Source organism: Lampetra planeri, chromosome 35 (genome assembly GCF_965212315.1).
Source record: "Lampetra planeri chromosome 35, kcLamPlan1.2.h2, whole genome shotgun sequence".
NCBI classification, from domain to species: domain Eukaryota; kingdom Metazoa; phylum Chordata; class Hyperoartia; order Petromyzontiformes; family Petromyzontidae; genus Lampetra; species Lampetra planeri.
The window spans coordinates 8257604-8284141 of NC_136141.1; the positions used below are offsets into that span (position 1 = coordinate 8257604).

At 45.0% G+C, this 26538-nt stretch overlaps 1 protein-coding gene across 1 annotated transcript in view; it reads left to right on the top strand.

The window, feature by feature from the left end:
- The window catches only part of LOC144730364 (caskin-1-like), a 413671-nt gene that overhangs the window by 261782 nt on the left and 125351 nt on the right, over positions 1 to 26538 (top strand). The window contains exon 2 of the mRNA XM_078611135.1: positions 11339 to 11390. Coding sequence (XP_078467261.1) covers positions 11339 to 11390 — 52 coding nt within the window. The remainder of the gene's footprint in view (positions 1 to 11338; positions 11391 to 26538) is intronic.

Consider the following 26538-nt stretch of genomic DNA (forward strand, 5'->3'; position numbering starts at 1 on the left):
CGTATCATACATGCATTGAACATATCGTAACGTATTATATTGTACTCTACTCACCAAGATTATGTCCGTCGTCTGCATACTTGAACGATGTTAGGTTGTTGATGGCAAATTTTGTCGAATCGCTATTGCCATCGTAAGATCGAAATATCATAAGTCGGACCATCGTAACTCGGGGACAACCAGTACATGACGTATATCGTCAGTGCAATGATGGCAGAGAACTGCGGATTTTGTACGCCCCTGTCCACCCTGGCGCTTCAACGCACTTGAGATGAGTTCATTGGGCCTACTCGGGATCAATCCTCGTGGGACTCACAGCGATGTTCTCTCCTGCCAAGACGCATCGCTCTGAATGTACCCACAATGCACGCACGTTGCCCTCGATCCAACAGAGTGAAGTGCGTTTAAGTTGTGCATAATTTCCACACTGCATTGCATTGTTTTTGTACATTGCATTATTTTTGTTTGTACCAATGGTTACGATGGTATTGTTTCAGTATTGCATTTTAAACCGCGTTTATTTTCATCACGACTTAAAAAAAAGTACTCTACAGAAGTGTGTGACATTTAAAAATTCACAAATATTTTACCGGGTAAAAATAAAAGGTAGAAAAACAGCGTCGTAGTGTCCGTTCGAACAAGCAGTGTGGTCGACACTCATTGGTTTCTACTGGCCCTGAGATAGTGGTGGAAATTCCACATTCCCATGGCGGGAGCCCATGAAATAATATCCGTACAATATCCATCCTGTATAATGCTATCCATAAATATCTAAAACTCGTACAGTATTCAAATATTCTTGTGCATTGTTATGGTCCTGTGCAGCATTGTGATTGGCACTATCCTGCTCAGCCAGGGGTCGGCAATCTGCAGCTCCGTAGCCGCAAGCGGTGGCTCTTTAAGGGACCGCTGCTTGATGCGTTATTTATTAAGGACCACCACCGTCTCGTATTCACGTGGGGTATTGCGGCTCTCGAAATATTGAGTTTATTTTTACTGAATTCGAAAGAAATGTCTCGTATTCTTTTGGTTGCCAACCCCTGTGCTCGGCCAACCTTCGTACATCGGATTGAAGTTATGGTGAATAATAAAAATGGGGAGAGATGTAAGGTGGGTCGTTAAGGTGGTCACGGCTTAAGCATTTTGTATTTCGCTTGCCTCTGAAACTGCTTATGCTGCAGTCGTATTTATTTAAAATTGTATTTCTATTGCATTAACAATTTATTATCACGGTTACATAACGAAGCAGCCTCTCTTCCCATATCCTTGCCAGGCTAAATTAATGTTGGGTCTTCCTCACACGTAATGTCATAGCCAGGTCACATTGTTTCCTACTTTTGTTAAAATACAGTTCGGCACGTGGCCCATTTGAAATTCAAATTTTTCAAATGTTGACATTGTTTTGCTCGCACAGAGTTTATGTTCGATTTGGCACATGGAAGTGAAAGGTTCACACAACGCAAATGTGTGCACATCTGAAATGGGAGGGGGGGAAATATAATCAATGCATTATTATACATTCCAATAACTCTATACCATGCACCACTGCATTTTGCACAATATGTGGATAATTATATTTGTGTGAGTTTTTGTATGTATGTATGTATTTACGTACGCATGTATGTGTGAATTAAGCCTTTAGAATTCACATAGGTCATTGATATTTCCATGATGTGGTGATGTATAATTCCGAACCGTTAAAAAGAGAAGATATTTATCGTGTGATGTGCTTGTAAATTTGACCTTGAACCCTGTCGTCCATCTCGTTCACCCACTGTGGTGGACTGATATGATTTAAACAGCTGCTGTGACTTTACAGGGAAGTATTTGAAATGCTGTTTAATACATTTTTGGGGTATTTACTTTGACTCCGAAAATAACACTAAACCAATTTCGTTTTGACTTTTAACAAGTCATGCACAAAAGGATGAAAATGTGTCCCATGCACTTAACAAATTGGCGAAGAGTGGTTCATTTAAAAAATGTTTTTTTTTCATGTTTGCCACATTATTAAAGGGGGGATTCACCACCAGATTTTATTTAAGTGAGGTCTACACTGCTGTACAATTACATACAGTACAGCAAACGGGGTGTGGGCTAGGCAGGCTTTCTGGACGACGGTTCGTATTATTACACCAATAAAAAAAATCGGCTTATGCGTGTCGCACTTATTTTCCAATTTAGAATGGCAATGCAGAAGATGGGTTGCAGTGGGAATTAGGGGCTTGACCCTTAAGACTGAGCTCGGCTGTTTTCGTACCCGAGCGATGAGAGGCAATACATGCATCGCATACGAAAAGTGGAATTTTACACGACATAAGGAAAATAAATGCTGTTGGGTGTGTTGTGCTGAGCGGATGGCTGGTTTTCATCACCGATGCCGCCACCGGTTAAACCTCTTTTCAGGGTCAATTACTGAGTCGATTTAAAAGGAGCAGTTTTTTTTGTGTGGGGTGCCCACATCAATTGAGTTCCATGCCGGCTAATTGAAGGAGCGATGGGGTTTTTGTTTTGTTTTCCGGCACGCGCGTTTGCAATCTATCAGCCAATCTGGATGTGGGCGCCATCGTGAATGCAATTCAATACCTGGTCCTTTATTCAGGTGAGATGCCACCACAATGCATTTATATTTCCTACGCACGTAACATCACAAAGCTCACAGTCGTAATTTAGGAATGATCACAGTCTTTGTTGCTGTTGTAAGTAACGAATATAGGATATGGGATAAGTTTGCGAACAATGTCACAGTGTCTCGAACATCCTTGGAACAGAAAGAGCTTGGATGTTATGAAAATCTGCAATATTTATAGCCCAAGATGACATTTGAGCTATGTAACCAGGGTAAAGCGTGGTAACCATTGATACTTTCATCTATGTTCGTGGAATTTTTGCAGTTGCAAGAACTTCTCTAGTGACAGCCTTTATTATGTTTGCAGTAAGTGGATCTCCGAGTTCGATTCGCGGCCACAGCTAACATCGGTGGTGAGCCATATCTGAACGGGTCCTGGGCCTTCCCACCCCTTCACCAACCCACAATGACCAGCGTGGTGAAGTATGGTCAAGCATCTACCGATGCTGTTCGGAAGCCTTCATCCAGCAGTGGATTGACAAAAGGGCTGTCAATTATTAAGAGGCTCTCTGAAGAGGAAGTCCTGAATAGATGTCCACGACATCTTATGGCTTTTTGGAAACCCCCAGGCATACAGATTTGAGTGTTTTCAGCTTGGGGCATTTCCCACAATCCATCATTTATTTGAAATCACAGTCAAGTACTCAGAGCCTGCATGCAACGTGTACATCTCACACAAAGATCCACAAATCATGTTCTCGGCCGAAAAATAACACACAGTAATTTCCACATTGCAAGCTCCCACAGTGCTAATTTTGTACCAAGGCATGACAAAAAAACCCAACTTAAAAATAGAAATGGCTGAAAGATGTACAAGAATTTGGGGCAGCAGAGGATGTCTGGGATGTAAGGTCTGGGAGTGTGGTCCCAGAGAGACACGCTTGAGATTCAGAAAGCATAACCTGCGGCAGGGAATATGCACTTCGGCTCAAGATGAAGTACCTACGGATGTGGCTCCCACTTGCGTTTCCTTTCCTCCCATGCCGCCGTACCTCACCCCCCACATCCTTATCGAGAACCTGATGGTAAAATTGTCATGGAAAAATCTAGATAATGAAACTTGTCTTTTAGTTATTTATTTATGTGGACCAAAAAGGGCCTGCCAACTATCACCGCAGATACCACTGGCAGCATTTGTTAAAAGTGGGGCACCTTTTCCATTTTGTAAGTACCTTAAAAATATATAAAACAGCAGGTCTCCCCCCAAGGTCACGTGAGAAAACAGGTAGGTAAACTTAACACGTAGGCTTTCACGACCAATATTATCCATAATAGGTATTTTTTTTGGGATTAGGTCGCATGAATATAAGTGTGTCGTTAAACCCGCCACCACACGATGCAGCCAATTAATAAGGTTTGTCAAGTAAACAAAACACGCCAATTTGTTGCTAGTTCAGCACCACCCAGTGTGTTGGAGAGTAAACCCACAACATTTACAATTTTAGTATGACGTTTCGCTGGTAATTGTAAATGTTGTGGGTTTACTTTCCAACACACCAGTGTGCTGAGCTAGTAATTAATTGGCATGTTTTTTTTTACGTGACAAACCTTACTAATTGTCTGTCGGGTGGTGGCGGGTTTAACGACACATTTATATTTACACGATCTCTCCCAAATAAAAGCCTCTTTTTAAGGAAGGTAAATACAAAGAGGGCACACTGGAGTCAGCGTAGGCGGGAAGAGTTATCGGTAAAATAAAAGAAAGCGTAGAAAACTCACTGAAAAATTGATAAGGAAAGGTCGAGATTTATTGTTGGTAGCAAGTGGGGTGTTAATTGCAAAATGATAAAGAAGCGAATTCATAATTTTAATGTGTTTTATGGGAGAGCAAGTTGACCCGAGTTTGACGTGATAATTAGTATTTAGCGGCGCTACATGGATAAGAACATTACGTTAACAAATAATAAAGGCAATGTGCTGGCTGCTTCATAGGTGTATAAGCGATATGCAAATGAGGGTCATTCATTAAAGAACTGTTGAACGGAGAATTACATTCCACGATGCCGATTACACCGTTCTGTTTAGTCCCGTGTGTCCACGCTTTTGTGAAGTCGATGGAATCGTCCCCATGCGATCACCTCCTGCGTGCGGGCGTGAGGCAAGGCGGTGCCGTGGGCGGACTCGCAATGGAAAGGTCATGAATTAAAATCCCGACCAAGGGTAAACTTAGTCCATCATATTCTTGGTTCTTTCGGTGAAGTCACGTAGAAGGGAAATAATCAAATAAAAAAAATATTAAACAAAACAAAAATTATCACGACGTTTCGACTGCAACACAAGCAATCATCATCAGGTATGAAATCTACAGCAAGATAATTATTGTTTTATATTTTTATTCTTTTATTATTTCCCTTCTGCGTGACTTTACCGAAAGAACCAAGAATATGAATCCCTGCAGTCACGAAAGCTTTAAATCAAAATTTAGTCCATCGTCTTTCCTGGAATCGATAAAACGACAACAAAAAAGTCGACAGTGCCTCACCTGTGGGACTATTGGCCCCTGTTATGGGAATGTGGAATTTCCGACAGTGATTATAAACTGTCACCTGAGATTAGTGCTCAAAACGTGTTTGAATGAGTGCGCTTTGACATATTTGACTGTGTAAGTGACTGGATAGCACAATGGGTGTCCTTTAATTTTACATTTATTTAATTTTATTCTCTCTGTTTGAGATTAAAGCCTAGTCTCACATGGGTTGGACCAGATGACGCCAAAAGACGCACAACTCAAAGACAATGCAGCATCAGAGTATGAGAGACTAGGCTCTAAGGAAAGCTGTCTCGGGTGTGGACCAATCAACTTCAAGGACAGTGCATACATTATCAGAGTTATGTTTTTGTTTGCATTATGACTGCAGGTATTGTGGTCTATGCAAACATGACTCCTTGTAAAAAAAGGTGTCAGTTTTGTTGCCAGATAGAAGGGTAAAAAACCAATTATCATATATTTTTACTAGCAAATGAGGTTCCAATGGTGTAAATTGTCAATAATTTTGCACTTTTGCGATTTGTTTTGTGACACGGGCGCACGATGCCCTAACTGAGTGGATCTCGTCACAGCATCTTTAGCGGTCACCTTACGAATGTGTAAAGTTATTTCCAGCCCAACTCTAAAATAAATATTATTACAACGTTGCTGGCTAGGCTACCCAGCGGGCAAGAGCACAGTTGCCAATAACACACGTGCAAGGGAAGACCATGACAATGGGCTGATAAGAATGGCCCCGAGGGGACCGTGGGCCCTTGGCTGTGTTGGGGAGATTTTGGCGATCGTGAAATGTAAATACTTTTCCCCCATTCAGTTTTTGTTTTCTCAGTTCGTTTGCTACAGCGTTCAGAATGAGAATTTGTATTTAACCTGGAGAATTCCGATGAGCTCTTGAAGCTCTTTTTCACACATGCCCAGTTGGGGCTGGTCAGTTACAAGCAATATAAAAATACGATATCAGTGCAAAGGATAGGAAAGGTAAGCAATTCACGAAATATAAACACGTAAATAGTATATATAAGTTCAAATTGCATTGCCTGCTGCCTGGAGGTGGATTTGTTGCCGTTTTCAACGCCCGGGCCGGTATTTGTGGAAATAAATCCGCTGGCCCTGATTGGTGCTGTGACCTTGTGTCGAGGGAAATGTCAGATTACAGAACCTCCTGGGCTGCACAGACGCTGGGGCTGCGAGGCCACGGCCGGCCGTGGTCAAGGCCTCACGAGCCTGTGTTGAAATACGTTCATTAGGGCCACGTGTGTGTAAACACGTGCCTCCCATGTGCCAGGGGAGCATTGTTCCTGCGTGCAGAGTCAGTGCGTATCTACACGTGTGCATTGTGTGTCTGTGTGTGGTGGTAGTGGGGAGCGGTAGTGTAGTGGTTAACGCGCTGCGCTATGAACCCGGCGACCCGGGTTCGATTCCTGATCACGGCTAACACCCAGTGACGATTATCTGAACCGGTCCTGGGCCTCCCCTAGGTCGACTCAGCCTCAAATGAGTACCTGGTGCGATGTGGAAACATCGCCACTGGGGAGACAAAGGCGCCCGGGCGTGGTGCTGGCCACCCACCCCCTCGTGTGCCGTGTCGGCCTTCATAGGTGTTCGCTAACAGCCCTTTCCCCAACAGCCTGTGAAGGCTATATGGGGGATCTTTGTCTTTGTGCACGTGCACTCCGTTATTATGTCGGGGGCATTAGCGCAAGTGGTTAGGCACACGTGCTAAAGGCTGGCACGAGCGGTAGATATGTGGACCGGTCCTCTTGAGCCTGCTCCAGATTGACTCGGCCTCATACGAGTTCCTGGTGCAGTGCTTCAATATTAACGACTGGGGAAGCAGAGTCAACGGGTCGTTTGTGCTCGACCACATCACCAACCCCATCGTGGTTGCCTTCACAATGAGTGGATCACGCGAACAAGCACTCTTGTTCCGATAGGAGGGCAATTTTATTCGACGGGGGGGGGGGGGGGGAATCTGCTGTCATGCACCGTACAGTACCGTGTTAACAGCATTCGCTCACTCGTAAACCAGGTGGGAGCCCATTGGTATTGCGAGCGGGCAGTGGCGAGGGACGCCGGAGGGAATTGCCGCACGAGGGAAAACGCAAGGACAAAGGGGAACAATCGGTGGAGAATGGAAATGGCAATTGCGGCAAATAAATAAGTAAACGGTGGCGAGGCAAAAACGTGATCATTGCGAACGAAAAAAAAAGCGTTTAAAAAAATTGCACAATTTCCGTGACGTGGCGTATATTAAAATGCTTTATCAGATGAAGAAATTGTTCCCGTGGGAATTCAAGGTTACATTGCGATGCCAGATGGAGCCATGAATTCCGTTGGTATGCAGGCGCCGTGTGGATCACCGCGTCGCAAGATTGATTGTGAGGGGTGGCTTGAGGAAGGCATTCATCTAGCAGTGGATTTATCGTGGCTGATGACAATAATGATTTTTGCAACACCAATGAGTTGCTTGTTGTCCTTCCTCCGCACCTCCGATTACACTGGTCAACAAAAAAAAAAAACATTTTTTTCTGGCCTGGACATTTGCAGCTGTTTTAGACTAATTTCATGGTGCTGATTCCAAATCTGATCTCAGATTTGCTCTATCACATATAATTGTTATGCTATCGGCATACCCCATTTTCATTGATTTTACCCGAAATTAACTCTGTCACTTATGATTGCAAGTTGTTGCGAGTCAGTGACTGCTTTAGTGTTAAAATATGGTGCTGTATTTTTAGGATAGTGTGTTTATAATATCATTTTATGTAGATATCCACATTTATTTCATATTTTTCTTCTGCAGTTTTTATTGAAAATGCAATATTTGCTATCTCAAAAACCTGATGTGATAGACAAAAACTGATGCCAGATTTGGAATCAGCACCCCAAAATTACCTTAAAACCGTTGGAATACCTTATGCCAGAAAAGTGTGTTGACCGGTGTTAGCACGTTTGGCTACGTACGGTGCGAAAGAAGTTCAATGTACATACGTACAATTAATTTCCCAATGTCTATGACTCTTCCTCCTGAACCTCGTTACTCTGCAATGTGCTTGCCCCCCCCCCATCAACCGCAAGCCCGGCGTGTCCGTCGTCTGCCCTCATGTCCCCTCCTGCACTGCCGCCTCCTTTGGGAGCCGCCGTGCCCTCATTTCCACCGCACGTTCAAGTCCCCACACGAGAGGCGTCGCGCGTAGGAGGCTGCCCCGAGCCAATTGATCACGGTCATCTTACTTATTCAGTTTGCATTGATCAGCGTCCCGTAGTCTGTGTGGAGTGCGATTGCCAATAGAATCTGCTCATCCAGCGGCATTTCTTTAAGCTTGGCTGCTGATGAGACCCAGAAAGTCGAAACCAGTCCATGGTTTTCCATAACGGAGGTTTTTGGGTTAGATTGCGTAAATATAAATGTGTCGTTAAACCTGCCAACACCCGACACAGCCAATTAGTAAGGTTTGTCACGTAAACAAAATATGCCAATTCGTTACTAGTTCAGCACACCGGTGTGTTGGAGAGTAAACCCACAACATTTACGATTCGAGTACCGTGACGTTTAGCCGGTAATTAACAACCTGTCTCATCAGGCCGACAGCCAGAATTGTCGAGAAATCGTCCTGCGTCGGTCTTACGTAAAGGGATGGTCGTGAAAGCCACGTCTTAACCAAATGCTGATTGATAATATTCGCTTGCAAAGCCCATAAGCTGCCGGGACTATTTATGTGCTTATATCTGGCGACACAATGTGGCATTGGCTTTTTGCGTTTCAATCGCGCAATGCCAGCTATTGCTGGCTTTGCGGGGAGGTCTTAATTCGTTGTCGGGGGGTTTGGTGTGGCGTCTGTTCAGAATTCAGGCGAAATTGCCTCCAACGTGCACAGTGTTTGCAACTGAACATTGAACGTTCCATTGACCTCACGGCCAGACGTCTGCCTGGCCTGATTTCCCACAATTCCTAGGCAGCTGCAGAGGCAGATGAACAAGAGGCACTGGGGGACTACGCAAACCATAGATGTAGATTATGGCAATGGCAAGGACAACATTTTTTATTGTTATTATCTAAATCACCCATGTGTGAATACTGGACACAACACGTGTGTATGTGTGCAATTTGAATTCTGTGGGACATACAATAACGACATTATAACAGTAAAAATAAACACTTTGTGTATCAACATTATTATCATCATCAGCAGCCTTTGTCAGTCCACTGCTGTATGAAGGCTTCCCAAAAACACCACCAGCACCTCTCACAATCCTGCAGTGTTATCAATCTACCTAGCACCTGGACACTGGCTGATTTCATCACTCCGTCTCCGCAGTGGACGAAACGTCGGACGCATTCCTCCTTGGCTATTGTCTGTATGCGGCACTGTGTGTCTGAGAAGCGTGTGCCATTGTGTGCTGCATTTGACAAGTAAAATGTCAAAAGCTTGACATGTGGTTTTATTCGAACCGCAGTGACCATCGGAAGGTTATACAACGGCGGTATTGGTTGGGGCTTAGACCATCAACCAATAAAAACATGTTTTGCATGAGAATCCATCAAATCGAGTTGGCTCGGTAGCTCGGAGATCAAGAGATGCTTGAGATAGCACAACCGAGATCCTGCTTTGAGGTCCCAGGTTTCAGCCGTTCTCGTGTGTGTGGAGTTGATCGTCTGAGCCCGTGTCACAAACGACCGCGTGCGATTTGGCCAAAATTCCAGCTCAAGGCGTGAACGTATGTTCTGTTTGATTGACACGCAACGATCAAATCCGTTGGAGGGCATCAAGAGAGGTGGTGCCCCCTTACCGCAGATAGAGATGCCTATTTCAAGTGACATTCTGCGATGTCATCTTCCGCAGCCGTTCTCTGAGACTCGGTGGCGCAGTGCGAATGGAAATCCCGTCGTCGCGTGAAAAGATTTCCAAAAGCGCAATTGAAATATAATTGAGAGAACGCGCGGAATAAGCAACTTCCGAGAGTACAATTAAGCTGTCAGCTGTTAGCATTCCCTATAAGTCAAAAATATAAGTCAATGCACGTAATTAGATTAAGATGTTTTCATTATTACTACTTGGATCCGATTACAGTAATTTTAGTTTTTTGTTGCTGTAATACGGTAGACTTGGTTCGTGTAGCACAGAACGTATTGACAAAATGCAATTGCTATCTCTGCAGTAGCACCCGTCATTATTTAGCACAATCGTATTTTTTGCAAGTCAACTATCGCCCCGTCATCGAGCACTGGCCGTGGAACAACTTTACCAACTTGGCGTGTGCGGATGTCACAATCCAACACACACACGAACGCGTGATTGAATTGTTATAGAATTGATATTGCTACAATGCGCTTTTATAAAAAAAAAAAATATTTCCACAATAAATCCCCCGTTGCACGAACAAGTTTTCTTCAAAGAATAATACACGAGAATCGATCTTTTTTTTAACCTCCGACAGCATATGGCCCTCCTCGTAAAGACACACACTCGTCCTGCCAAGCTGTTTTCTGTTCGGATATTGTCTTTGTATTATTCAGTGTGCTGGAAATGCCGAGATCACTTTGATCGCCTCCGGCACCACAACCGGCAGCAACCCGCCGACGGCCGTTGCGGATATCGGATGACGATGCACCGATGGAAAAAATATTTAAAAAAATAAACTCTCAGGGCCATGGAACACACACACACACGATTGATGACTCGGTGCCCGATTCACTAACACGGAGGAGGCATCGTCACAACGCTTCACCACTCCGCTGCTCCTGACGCGATCATTTGGCTCGACCACCTCAATGTAAATGCAGAGCTGTTGCTCTCCATCATCATCAGCAGCACGTGAAGAAGAAGAAAACCTCCAAGGACACAATGCAGCTGTGAACCTCTTGGCGTCCGTGGGCCAGAGCGGACATTGGTACCGCGTGAGGGAGCAAATGTTGGTCGTACCGACGCATTTATGCGGCCAATACGAGCGGATGACTTTATAACCCCGCTCATTTGAAGTGATTGTCACGCCATTCGCTGTTTTTGGGCACAAAGGGGAATTGGAGCAGTTGAGTTGATGCCACCTCGGGCGGTTCCTGACGAAGTGAAATATACGCTTCGAGCACATGGTATAAAGATTTCTCTCTCTCTCTCTCTCACTGCGTCTTTGCCAGCAGGCTGCTTGTCGCTGTTGCTGTTCATCGTGTCTCCGCACGCCCTTTGACACTCCGCTTTCCCTGTTTTGTCTCTTACTTGCAGAGCTGCTGGGCTCCACCAAGAGGCCAAACATCAACCACCAGGATGAGGATGGGTGAGTAAAACCACCTGCTCGCCTAACCCATGGCCCCGTTGTGAAAAAAGAAAAACAATATACAATTCTCTTTAATTGCTAAAGTCAGCCAATCGCCACGTCGCATTTAGCAGGCTAAAGTGTCGTGGAAGAGTAGACCAAGATCTCCTCTAGAGCGGCTCCCCTCGAGTGGAAGGCGCTTCCCCGCAGCAGTGGGTCGGGCAAGCGACGAGCCGGGCCACAACCTTTATGACAAATAGGGGCGGGGAACCTTTTTTCTGCCAAGGGCCATTTGGATATTTATAACATCATTCGCGGGCCATACAAAATGATCAACTTAAAAATTATCCTGTTATATTTGGTCAAACATTTAATTAACTCATCCCTAATGTGATGGCTGGAACTGCTTCTATTTGGCGAGGCGTGTGATGTTAGCTGGTATTGATGATGTTGCTGCTACTCGCAACTGCTTTTCCAGGTTTGCTCCTAGATTTATTGAATTTAGAGTCCCGCCTAGGGTTGCCTTGGCAGGGCCACACCAAATGATGTGAATCGCCAAACCGCGTAAAGCTCGGCTGACGCTTCAATCGACAAGTGAGCATCTGCGATCATTATTAATCGCATCGACCCCGTTGCCGCTTTTCGATTCAACAGGCGGGCGATGCGAGTGCGGACAAAACTGTGTTTTCGTGAGTCGATCGGCGACTCGCGCGTCCGTCTAAACATTTACACCGCCTCTCGCGTTATAAAAGGGTGTCGATTTTTTTAAATTAAAGATATGCGACTTTCTGAGGCGACCCGCCCCCCCCCCCCAGCCAGCAGCATGTTAGGTGGGGATGGAGGGGAGAAAGTTTCCAAGCCCGTGTTAGGGACCGTCCATAAATGACGTCACGCACCTGGGTGGGAGGGGGGGGTCAGACATTTGTGACGATGTGTGACAAGGGGGGGGGGGGGTTGAGAAATGTGAAGTCACATCAAAATGCGCAACTTTAAATAAATATAGACAACACGTTCTACTTAATTAAATAGACGTTTTAATAAATGTTCTCTCCTACAACAACATCAGAGTGCAGCGCCACATTAACTACGCACTACAATGACAATAGTTTAAAGCGATTTGAAGCATGTTTTATTTTGGGGGCGGCGGGCAGAGCTTTGTGACGTCATATTTGAGGGGGGGTCTGACTTTTTTTGACGCCATGTGACGAAGGGGGGGGGGTCTAAAATCGTCAAAAATCGTGTGACGTCATTTATGGACGGCCCCTTACGTACAGTGCGTGCTGTGCTAAACATATTTGTGCATTGAAAACGGCACCCGCGGTGCTGCTGCTGCTGCTGCATATTGAAAACAGAACGGACTCGAGATTTCCAAAGAACACGTCTCAAAATGAAACGCGTATTTTCGCGCGGCAATTAAATTGAAAGGGAGAGCGAGAAGAAAGGGAAGAAATCGCACAACACGACTGTAATCAGAACAATACTTTGATGTTGACGGTTACACTTCTGAAATGAGTGTAAGTGGTGATGTGTTAAATTTCGATTTAAAGCTTTCGTGACTGCAGGGATTTATCTTCTTGGTTCTTTCGGTAAAGTCACGTAGAAGGGAAATAATAAAATAATAAAAATTAAACATCTTAAAATACAATTCTCACGATGTTTCGGCCACAACGACGTTTCGGCCACAATGCAAGCATTGTGACCGAAACGTCGTTGTGGCCACAATGCTTGCATTGTGGCCGAAACGTCGTGAGAATTGTATTTTATTATGTTTAATATTTTTATTATTTTATTATTTCCCTTCTACGTGACTTTACCGAAAGAACCAAGAAGATGGTGATGTGTTGCCCGCACATTCACGGCACGCCAAAAAAGAAAGCCAGCCCCTTGAACTCACGGTCAACTGAAGTAACTCCGGCCGTCAACTTTGAGATGAAACTTCTGAGCCGACGACGACGGGGGGTGTTTGCTGTTGGGGAAGGGTTTATGTTTTCCTGCTCGCCTGTTCTGTTTGTCCACGAAACACAAAAGAGTTCGCAAAAGTTCTGGCTCAGTGCCCAGACATAGACACATTCCCCCCCCACCCAAGCCACTCGTCCCACGGTTTGTTCAAAAAGAGAGGTTTATTTGTGAAGTGTTTTCATCATCGCATCGTGTCATCTCGAGGCCGACGCACATCTGTGCATTGTTTTCGGTTGCACACTCGACAAAGAGCTGTGCTTTCATTGCGGAGCGATGTTCTTGGAATATCGCGGAGGCGATGTTGTGGGAGGGTGTGGGGGTGAGGTGAGAGAGATGCTGGAGGATGTGGAGGGAACTGTGGAGAGAGGGATGGAGCCAGGGCCGTAGCCATGGAGTCAACATTGGGGGGGACCAAATCTTCCAGGGGGTCTGGGGTCCCCCCCCCCAGAAAAAAAAATCTAAATTTTAAAACGAATTTCCTGCCTAAAATATAAAAAAAAATTTACTTAACACATACGATGGACTTTTTATTTTATTTTTTACAATAATGTCTAATAGTGTATTGTATTACATTGCTCTGTTTTTTTTCTTTTTTGCCTCTTCTTGTTTCATTGTATGTAATGGCAAAGATTAGGGATTAATGAAGTACAACCATAACCACAATCATATAAACAGAAATTTATTTTATTGAAATATATTGGGGGGGACATTTTATTTTATTGAAATATATTGGGGGGGACATTTTGAGCATATTTGAATATTGGGGGGGGGGGGGGATGTGCCCCCCCCCCCCCCCCAATATATTTTATAATTACGGCCTTGGAATGAGCAGAGTGAGATTCGGGCAAAGGAGTGGGAGGAGGAGAGGGGCTGACTGTGTGCAAATCCATAACAGTGACCGAATTGGCTTTTCTGGTAGAATTTTCCCTCATTAAACCCTTTTCAATAAATGAATGGGCCCCAGGCGTGCGTTATTCATTTTCAAACAGTCAAGAATATATCCAAAAATAAATCCAAAAAGAGTGAGGGGGCTTAAAGTGTATGTGCAGAACACCTTTTTTGTCAACGCGCTTGGTTCATCTAGACACACCAACAACACTGGTGGCCGGACTTTCATTTTTACCAAGTGCTCAAAATCCATTATTACGACAGTTTGTCTCGTCGTTGGCAATTGTAGACATCGGCACATTTTCGGCAAAAAATATCTGACGAAATACGAATTTTCGTCAAGATAATTTCTACGGCTCTGTCGCAGCTTCGTTGTGAACGTTAGCCACACATACTGTAGATAGCTGAGGCATTGATGTCTTACAAGTTTAATCGAACAACGTTGATCCCTATTTATGGGCCTTTGTTTTTGATCGAGGTTCCTTTTACCTAAGCCGAAGGTCATGGGTCAAACATCGGTCACCTTTAATACCATAAGTCTCCCTCTGGTCGGAAGGAGCCACGGAAGTTGCATTTATTTATATATATATACAAGAGATGTTCGTGGATAATAATAGGGTTTTAAGTATATACACATTTGATTCTCTGTTGTGGATAGCTTCACTGAGTCTTAATACACCTATTTTCGATGAATGACCAATTCCTTCGAGATATTTTCTTGTGCATGGATGGTTAGCAAAGTGCCTGGCAAACACCCTTGCACGTGAGAAAATATCACTCAATACTGTGCGTGCACAAAAACAAGGAATCGAATTGTAGCTACTGCCATCATATCATCTACTTCTAGTCCCTTAGCTGTTTGGGTCATATCATCTACTTCTAGTCCCTTAGCTGTTTGGGTCATTACCATTTCCTTCACCAATATCCCCTTGCGGTAGTCTCTCCACTTCTCTCTGTCCAGGGCTGCGTCTTTCAACAGAGACGGCTTCCACTCTGTGTCCAGTGTTTGATGTTTGACATCCACTCAGATCGTGGTCTTCATCTCCCCCCGAGTGCCTTCGGGCGTTCCCTTTATCACCGCCCTTTGCAGCCATCGCCATTCATCCTGGATGGCTATTGTGTCTGCGTGACCCACCAACCCTTTGTCCAAAGGTGCACAACAATAGACGTGTGTCACCATGAAGGCACACAAGGCACCGATCCGTAACGGGCATTTGTAGGCACTCCGTAACATGTGGATGCAACAATTGCGAGTTTGTTGACACAGTTATGTGGTTTCGATGAAATCTTCAACTGTGAACAACAAAACACAGTTGTTCTAATGGCACGTAATCCATCTTTTAAAGTTATTTAACGCTTCACATATATTAATATAAGTAATGCCTCTTATCTGATCCCCTTTGCCAGTATTATAGGATACATCAATTACGGAAGACTGCTGGCTTTGATGCCTCTCCAGATTTGAAAGTCAACTTCTTGCTCACAAATGTTCTAAAGGGTTTGGTGCTATTAGAACGTAACTGATATTTTTAGAGTTTTAAATAGTGATGCCCTCTTAGGTAACAATATGTTTTATGCCATACATGAAATCACAAACATGGTAAGGTGTCTAATATCCGTCGCTCTGAGCGTGGGATGTAAATTATAATGTTATTCTAGAAATGAAGCTCGAAAGCTGACATGTTTCACGCATATAATCCAGTCAACGCTTAGACTATGAATATCCTGTGAACTTAAACGTTTAAATTTTGGCCACCCAAAATCGGAATGGCTATTTTTTTAAGTTGTTTTACCTAGTCCTATTATGGTCTGTTATCTGGAGGTTTTTAAGGGTACTAAAGCCAAATATGATGTTACATTTTCAACATTGTACTTTTCATAGCGGCGATGCTGAAGCTGATAGAAAGTGGGCAAATTCTGCTATCACGTACATATGTATGTAAGTACAGTATGTTGATATTATTTTATGTATGTATGTTGAACTTTTTTCAGGATGAGCTCATAACAGTACGTATGTGTGTATGTTGAACTTCTTTCGCACCCTACGGATCCAACCATGCAAATCAGAGGTGCGGGGGAAGGACAACAAACGAAATACAAAAAGCAGATTTAAAGAATTGAGTTTTCAATCTAGATTTAAAAGTGCATAGCTCCAGTGGCTTCCTAATATCAGAAGGAAAAGCATTCCAGATGTGTCTGCAGAAGCACATCTGAAAGAGCGCAATGCGGTGACCATCTTTGATCGATGGTTCGCGAGGATGACCAGAGTTTGCGTGCTGAATTACGCTCTTTGGTGAGATCAGCAAGGTATTGTGGCTCGTTTGTGGCAAGCACCTCGTGTGTACTGAGTGCGACCTTGCAATATATTGCACTGGTGTGGTACTGTGTGTGCATTTGGAGATGCTGCGACACAGAAGTGTGCAGACTGGACTCTAAAAGCAATCCAAAAGTGCCATATCTGATTCAAGGTTTATATATAAACTTTCGGCATCCGTTAATCTGCCCACCTAGAAATTAACAGTCCGCAAACTACAATCTGATTGGCTCGTCGAATGTAACGGGTTACATTTTTGCTCGTCCCCCTACCCCTCGAAATAATTTTTAATTGGCATATATGTAAAAGCTGGCCAAACTCCTAAGCACTCATTTTATGTGAATAACATCATAAAAGCACCTTTGTACACATCGCGTCGAGTGTCTTCAGTGACCGTGTTACTAACATTGGTGTGCAACATGCACAGTGGTCTAACACTCGGGGGTGGTGGGGGGGGGGGCGGAAACCCCACTTAGCAACTCTCCCACCTATTGGTGGAGAATAATGTCCGATTGCGGGCCGGTGCCGCTTGACACGTTGTGCCGCACAGGACCAGCTGCCGCTGGGAGTCCCCCTTGGGCTAGACTGCAAGCAGGGCATGGGCATGTTTTGAGATGAGATGTGACGTAATGTGCTTACCATGTACACGCAAATCCTTACCAGCGGCTGACGTTGGTGGGCTCAGCTTCGGGTGGCAGAACGAGCAGGAGAAGAAGAAGAGCTGGCCACAGAGCCACTCAGGTGGCTCGTTCCGGGTGCTCGTGACCTCCCTCGCAGTAAAGTCAGAGCAGCAGTCTCCAGAGCACGAATTGAGCCTACTTTGGAGCCGTAATATTGTTTATAAAAAGCAAAATAGGGCCTATCATTTTCTGTTTATAGTGGCCGGTGTGATGTCACTGTAGATCTTCTTAATACGGTGTCGCCAAGTGAACGGTAGACAATCAGCTTGGTGACCCCGTAGGCCACGCTGCCACCGTACATCATCACCTTTATATTCTCCCGGCCATACTCCTCTGTCTTTCCCTCACACCCCCCCCCCCCCCACAATCGCCCCCCTCGCCTGCTCCATTTTTCTTCACTCTCCGCACAAAATGTGCAGGCGATTCATCTTACTGTAATAGTAGCGGTCTAGATTTGAAAAGGGAAAGGGTTTACTGCCAATGTGATGCCGGACCTTCGTGAAAAAGCCTCCTCCATTATAGCAGCGGACGTTACTGGGGTCGGATTAGTAAATATCCTGCCTGGCGCTCACGAGCCTCCACACGTTGTGCGGGTAGAGGCGCAGCCCTGCAATCGCTCGCTCACGCCGTTGCTGGCGGAACGGCCTCCACTAAAAGGGAGCTCTGGAGAGAAGGTACTTTGGCCTACTCTTCAACGCTGCGCCAAACGTTTTGGAAGAGGTGTACCCCACACTCGACTCTGCCGCCACACGTGACGTGCCGATCGACTAACTGTGGCATTCCCATTTTTACCGCTGGGTGCACAGAGATGGGGGTGATTTAAGAAGATTGTGCCGTTGTTTCAACTGCCGTACCGGGAGAACAAACTGAACCGGCGAGGTATGGATTGATATTGATCCGCATGAGGCGAAAGAGGCAGATGGAAAGCAACAACCGCTGGCTTGCAAGGATCCCATTAAACGACAGCGTAACATGTTGTTATGACTACAAATAAACCACACGCTCACCCGTGCTACCGCACACAATGCCTGCTCCTCTCATAATCTGATGCAGACGACAAGGATCTACTTGACCCGCCTGTTGACCGGATTTACAAAACCCACTTAGCGGGAAAACACTGCACAAGTACTTAAAGGTGCCGCCCGCGAATGAAATGTGTGAATAAACGCATCGAGTTGCACCGTGCCGCCACATGGCAAAACGTGAACTGAGCCATACTCTTAGGTTTTTTCGGTAAAGTCACGTAGGTAAAAAAAATAATAATAATAATAGAAAAACGAATAGAAATAAAATGATAAATCACGACGTTGTGGAGGCAACACAAGCTTCCGTCTTCAGGTGGAAGCGTCACAGCACAATTGCTGTATCAAGTAAAGAGAAGTCCCAAGAGACCCGACCTTATAAATACTGGTTAAGGGGGGGGGGGGCCAGGATGGGCCGCGGGAGAGGAGTTGTTGTGAGATGGTTAGTACTAACCATCTCACAACAACTAAGAGTATGAATTCTTGCAGTCACGAAAGCTTCAAATCTAGAAGTGAACTGAGCCATTGCATGTATGTTGTTTGTATGTTGAACTTTTTCTCGCCGTTCGTAGCCAACCGTGCTGATTGGGGGTGTCGCAATTCTCAGTTATAGTTCTTCGGAGAACCTGGCCTTTGCTATAATCTGTCAATTTCACTGCTGTCTCTGTGGTGGGGATTGCTGCTCAATGTCCATATGAGCTGTGAGACCCAAATCTTTTGGGTAAATATTCGTTCACGAGCAACAACGTAAAATGCACGCAGCTGGTCTGATACTTATCTAAATGTCAGTACAGGATCCCCTGACAATGTTAAAACAGTCAAAAGTGGTTTCCCACGCAAACAAAACCGCAGCAGCGGTCATCTCTTGTTTAAAATCCAGAGGCAGTCGTGGAAACTTCACATTCCTATAGCAAGGGCAGCTATATCCATAGGACTAGCACTGGAAACTTCCCATAAAGTGGTAAATTCATCATTTCATTTACGCTACAGATGAAGAGCTATGTTGACTTCCGGCTGGCTTTGAACTGGCTGCTTGCCACATTCTCTAACCACTGCGTCACTCGATTGGATCTGTTAATCTCATCATCATTATCTTCATCATCTTCGACGATCAATCCACTGCCGGATGAATGCCTCACCACCACGAACGTTTTGAATGCAACTTAAATTATTTGATTTCCTTTAAAAAAGAAAATCCTTCGCCACTCCAATGTAATTTTAAACTGGCTCTTAACAGCTTTTCAATTTCTCCCTCACCTCTTAGAGTGGCGAAAGCCTCGGCTGGGAAGATTACAAGCCGACATTGAATGCGGCTAACACTTACAATCCTTTCAGACTCACTTGAAAGTTTTTTAAGCACATTATTAAATATTAACTTATTTTTTTAATTAGTTTTTCTTTTCTTGAATCGTAAATTCCCTTTAATAGTGCAACATTTAAGTACAATTGCGATGCGTGTAAATCGTATTCACGAGATGGATAGGAATAATAGCCATACATGTTTAAACCTTTCAATGAGGTATTTTTTTTATCATACTTAACTTTTAAGATGGAAAAACATGCGCCAAGGGAAACAGCGATGAGTTCAGGCTGTGTGCAGGTGCTATGGGTGGATTATTACATCGCAGGGTTGTGAGAGGTGGCGGCAGCGGCTTGGAGAGGCTGATGATAATGAAAAAAGTAGATGGGGAGGGAAAAAATACTAAAATACAAAGAGTCCTATTCGTGAAAGCGGCCGTTTCTGGCTTTCGTGGGAAATACCGGCGGCATTACTTTTCCACGAAAACCATTTGCACTTTATGAGCGCATCGTTTTGTCCTGCAGCAACGAGCCACAGCGTGCGTTCGGCCCACAAATGCCACACAGCCTCTTCCACACGGAGCAGAACTATTCTGCAAAAGTTCAAAGTCAGTCAGCAAAATGTGGCGTAAATCGACAAAATGTGCAATGCCCCCCCCTCGACTCCTCCCCGCACACCCGCCCCTCCTGCTGGGGGAGGTGGGGGTGGAGTGGGTTGGTGGGGGTGGGGGGGAGGTTGGGGGTGGAAGTGGTGGGGGGGAGGTGGGGGGGATGGCACCGCAGCAGCATCGAGGGATGGGGGGGAGCGGCGAGGATGGGACCTTTAACCGGCCGCCAAAATGTCCAACTACGGCTCTGCACATTGCAGAGTGACTCTTCATGGTAACAGAATTTCGTCTTGCCTAATGGCAGAGGATGCTGTAAGAGCCATAAGAGAGGAATAGACCACTGCGCCTTAGATGTGCATCAGTGTGTGTGTGTGTGTATCAAGGTCGGGAGGTCATCATGGCGTTCACGTTCACGCCACCTTCTCCATCTGGATCTCACAACTCTTGTGCAGGAGGCATTTGAACTCAGATGTGCATTGCACCGTTGGCGCTCAGAGGCCCGAACTCTGGCTAGTGTGTGTTGGGCATATTGGGGAGCAGCAAGCCATACATTTATTGTACCCCCCCCCCCCCAAAAAAAAACCCCGTGGTCACTTGTTCCCCACGCATACGGTAAACCATTGCCACCACTGAAAACCACCACAATTGCCTTCTGAGCCAATGACCAACGCAAATCAATGTCACCGTTTTCCCCTCAATTGCCTCGGACCCAATGTACAGGAGTGGATGTAAGTGTGCGTCTGGGAAGTCGGAAGTCCCACGTGGTACGGGACCACGTCCGTCTACGATTTACGATGCACCAAGTGAGTCTGGGGCAATTGCCTCGAGCGCATTTTAGCCTGGAGGCGGCTCTAACGATACATGTAGCATAGCCAGAGTGGCGAGCGTGGAGCTTTGAACAGATGGAATTTAAGCACAGGAGGCGGGGGATGGCGGTAATGAGAGGAGTTATGGTCCCAAAGGTGGGTGGCTTCAGAGACACATTCCCCTCACTGCAGTCCTTGATCCCCACTCTAAGAGTCCAAGATCTTCTTGTTTACCAAGCGGTGCACGCACGTGACGCACGATTACAAATGCGCGTTACATTTAAGCGTGCGCTTTACAAAATATAAATCGCACCCCAGCGACAACGGGCACAAACGCGTCCCCGTTTTTGTACTCGATGGATAGACTGGCAAAGATCTCCACTGTTTCTCGCGAACCGTTTCAGCGGCGACTGCCAAAGCTGAGGAATCTTACGAGGAACGTCGCGCTTCTTGTTGCTCGTCCTTAGAAACGAGAGTCGGGCTTGGAACCTGCTGCGTGTAATCCCTACCCCTCCTGCGCACACACCCCTCAATTTTTTCCGAATTTACAGTCAAGAAACGCTCTTAAACTCACACTTTGATGTCAACCGCAGCCACATTTGCAGCTGACTTGCAAAGAAGATTTGAGTGTAATTTGTCGTTTGTAAACTTTTTAAACGACGACTGTTATACTTTCTATATGATTCCGCTGTGTTCGTTTTGAGTTAGTGTACGAGTGTTTCAATCCCTAATTTTCCACCATTGCCGGTCCAAAGCTTGAACTGGACAACCACAACGAGCTTCACAGATCACGGGTTCTGGCAGCCCGAAACACATTCCTGCGGAGGGAGCTAGTAGGAACGTTGGGTTGCTCGGTCAAGGGCCAGGGTCAACGGCGGCGTGGTGTATTCCGCAAATATGCCCGACTGTGAGGGCGGGCACAAGCCAGCGTGAGTAGGTTAAACGTTGAGTTTTATAAGGGCACCACGGGGTGACCAGCCCTTCCCCACCCAGCCCCACCAATCCCACCCCCCACCCAGCCCCACCCTCCCCACCCAGCCCCTCCCCACCCAGCCCCTCCCCACCCTCCCCTCCCCACCCAGCCCCTCCCCACCCAGCCCCTCCCTGCACGACGGACAGACACAATAATCCCCTGTGGGCTGGTGTAACCAGGAGGTTCCTACCAGTATAACATGTCTGTGTCGGCACTTGTGCAATTGCTGTCAGCGAGCACCTATTAAGGGTCGCTACAGTGCATGGAGGAGTTTTGCAGTCAGCGATAAAACCCCGCCACCTTTGCCTACCAAACACCGGTATCAGACGGAGAAAACCAACACAAGCTACAAATTCAAAATGGTCCTTATATTCTGTAAAACCAATAATAATAGTAGTCACGCATAGGCCCTTGGCAATCCACTGCTGTCAGTCTTGAGGGTGGTTGTTTGACCATATTTCACTCAGTCGGTCATCGCGGGTTGGAGAAGGCAGTGCCAGGAACCAGATTGAAAATCATTCTCTGCTGTCGCGAGTCGTGACTGGGAATCGAACTTAGATGGGCTGGGTTTACGCGATTGACCTTTAATTCAACCCAGGCCATTGCGATTGAAGTGCATTGCATTTTAACCATCCAAACTACTCGCCACATGCACGTGGCCACACATGCATGCACACTTTAAATTACACGAGTTGAGGTTCTGTGAGGCCCAAAATGCTTGTACTGCCATGAATTCTGTTAGTGGATCGACAGAGCTCATAGTTTGCCTACAACTTAGAATAATAATGTATTAATAAAAAAAAACAAGCCTGTGTGCTCTCACTCTATCTTTCTTTGCTGTCAACCTCTTTTTTTAGTCGTGTAAAGAGAGACCACTCTTTGAAAACCCCTGGCATGGCTTGTCTTTTTAAAAAGAATGGATTATCTTGGCCGAGGGACACGTAGCCGCCCGAGGTCTTTTAAAACTTGAAACTTAAATCCACGGGGCTCTGCCGAGGGTTATATATACGGCTCAGCCCTCAAGAGCTGAAGGCCAGGGGGGGTGTTAGTGGTGACGTGGAATAGAAAATAAAGAGCAAGGGAATTTCACACAAAAAATCCCAGGAGGGGGAGGTGCGGGAGGAGCGAAATCAGAGCCCGTTCCCTGGTATGGCCATGTCATGGCAACAGCAGGTGCCTCAATTCTCTTGACTCCCGTTAAGCAACGAGCGGTCTCAAATGAGGGACAATGAATCCCATTTTAAGCCCCCATTTAATGGCATATAAAATGAAGGCTTCGGAAAATGTACGATTTCGAAAGCAGCGGCTCGGCAGCGGTTGGGTGTAACTTTTGAAGGTGTCACATTTCTTTCGCGTGAACAGAGACACACCAGGCCGCAGGTTTTCAGCCTAGTTTTAGTCATTCGCAGCCGGAACGATTAGGTTTCGTTACTTACGGGGTAATGAACCGTGATGTAAAATGGGCAGTCTTTCACAGCTCTGAGATCAACCCAGCCGACATTTCGATTGCTTCGGGTTCGCGATAACAAACGTGTGTGGCTCACGTCAATTTTCATAACGCAGTGGGGCATCTGTTCTGCCGTAATCTGATGAGGCTGGTGCTGCTTTGTGCGGTCTTTTAAAATAGCTAATTCCTGCGGTGTGCTTGCTTGCAACATTTTTGCTGCATCTATTTTGGTTTTGCATCAATAGTGCAGTATACTTAGACCATGCATTTGTTCATATTAGTGAATTGAAATAGCTTGTTAAGTAATGCAAGATGTTAAAGAATATGGGCCCTAGGTAAATATTGCATTTTTTAAGCATAGCAATGTGTGTTTTGAAAAATAATAAACATCTCGATACTGGGGGACAATCGTTAGCCTTGACACACTTTTGCAACCAGCTAAATTATGGAATTAAAACAAACATAGTAATTGTAGCAAAAGAACATGTGAGGAAGGTATGTGACATTTTTGAGTAAAGAGTTTGATATCAACATGAAAAATTTCGTATTTTATTTTTTCCAGCATAATCACATTTTGCATTCGTGTTGAAAGTAGATAGAGTTCTGTATACATCTATTTCCTTCGATAATATCCAGTCGGTATTCACATGCACATATCTTTAGAGAAGGTCAACTTGAACTCGATCAAGAAACTAAGCGCCTGATTTTTGTTCACTTGTTGATTTCGAGCAATGGCTGTGATTTGAAATGCATGTTTGGTTGAGCCAGATGATTGTGTCAGGAGTAGCGAAGTGGTGCATCTCTGTGATGACGCCTCTTTTGTATTCGTGAATCTTGGGCATTGAGTTATTGTATGTCCCATTGTCTGCTTTGTTTAACTGCGCTGTGGGTATCACAGTAACTGCAGACATTATAGTGCCATACCTTAGTGACATAATAACATCGATATATATAAAAGGGAAATTTGTGAATATGTGTGTCTGTTCGAAATGTTACTTCCCGACATGCAACAAACTTGAAATTTGGCATGTGGGTACTTTCCAGACTGTACACCATGCAAAAATTATAAAAATAGACTTTTGTATATTTTTTGGGGGGAGGGGTGCAATAATGTATATATTTTGCAAGCAAGTGAGCGGTGACGTCACATCTCTGTCATGTCACCCGCATGCTGCAGCGTCACGCAGTGTGCCTGCTGACGTCACGCATCACCCCCCCAACCCTCAGCGTAGGCCGTGTATTAATCCAAGACAAGAATCCAAGTCTTGGGCGAAGCCGAGTAGTAAAGCCAGTGTATTTATAAACGAGGACAACAAATGTGCGTGTGATTTTAAATGGGGGTAGATGTGCACTTGAGACGAAACAAATTCAAACGTTGCAACATTAATCGCTCACCAATTTAAAAGTTCTGGCATTTGCTTTTAAGCACCTGCCATTTTTTGAGTGATAAAATAACAGCAACACCTTTTCATTATCTTAAGTTAAACTGGACAGTGCACACTTTTTTTTATTAGAACGAAATTTTTTTTTACTGATGTACCGTCATCATTTGTTCACTTTTGCGACACGAAGGTTGAAACAACCTTTGCACTTCCATCCAAACACCACTCAACCAGATGCACAGCACGGATATTTGGGAATGCTATGAACCACAGCGATTGACATCACAACACAAATGGTGCTGGGGGGAGGAGCAGCGATGGGATTGGGGGGTGCCACTCATCAGAGATGCGCTCACTCACATGGTTCTCTCCCCAACGCAGGACTTGACCAAACTTTGTAAAACTCCGATCGTCGAGTTTGTTTTTACGAACACTCAGCCGCAGTGAAGCGACGTAAGCTCATTTTAGCTAAACACTGGGACAACTAATGACGCGGTAGCAGCAGCAGCAGCATCTTAAGCAACAATAATAGAAAACGTATCTGTGGCTGCACGCTTAATGTACTGGGTAATAGTATTTACATTCATATTGATGCAAATAACTTCTAGCTTGGTAATAAGGCCATTTTCTCTACATTTGGGGGGACATTGATTTCTCCAAGAAAATGTATCTTTTTCTAACTGAAATTTATCAAAATAGCCTTTGCCAATTTTATTTTTTATAATAGAGGATTTTGTGTTTATTTGGAAATGACGTTGATTATGATAAAGTACGTAAAGAATCAATAATTTGGATGTTCATCTTAGAATATAATAAATAACTTTACTCAAAACTGTAGTGAATGCAATGCCAACTGCAGTCACCCAGCAGAGGACCGTGGAACAATACACGACTCAATACCCGATTCGCAAATACGAAGGAGGAGGCGTCGTCGTCATCGTCGTCATCACAGCGATGCACCGCTCGGCTACTCCTGATGCAATCATCTGGCTCGATCACCGTTGCTCTGCATCAACATCAGCAGCCACACGAAGAATAAGAAGAGGGAGCGAACGCCTGACACTGTTTAGAGATGTGCCATTACATATCCCCTTGTCCAAACTCATCTGCTCAACAAAATAACAACGTTAGCCTGACGAAATCGATCTTGAACGATCCGTCTGATGTTTGCCGTTGGTTTCAAAGATTTCCAATGATTTATTTCAACCGGCGTATCGGCACCTCCGATTAGCACAGTTGGCTACGTACGGTGCGAAAGAAGTTCAACGTACATACACGTAGAGACACGTGCTAGCTCTGCATTTGTCACAAGTCAGCACTCAAGATGCTCCCAAGCACGTGGAGGCAAAACGTTGGGCATCATGCCGTCGTGGTAGAACCCTGAGAACACAATCGCAAACGCCTACGCCGCAGTGGAACTCCACATGATTTCCAAGTTTTCTGGACATCAGAATAAGAATATGTATTTATTCTGGAGGAATCCGTTGAGCTGTAGAGCTCTTTCTCACAGATGCCCAGTAACAACAAACTACAAAAACACAATAGGAGTTCAAAGTACAGGAAAGGTCAACAAATGACCCAACACACACAAATACAACAAGAAACCATCCCCCATCCTACCAGGCAAAGCCCACTGAAGTGTGAACTTATTTTTCAAAAGCGACCTGACCGTAAATGATAACTCAACAAAGCGGCTTATCATTTGGACATTTACTTGTCTGCACATTAATTTTACTTGCTCTCTCTGTTGAAGTGCAACTAAATGTGGGTTTGCTATGACAATGTATTCAA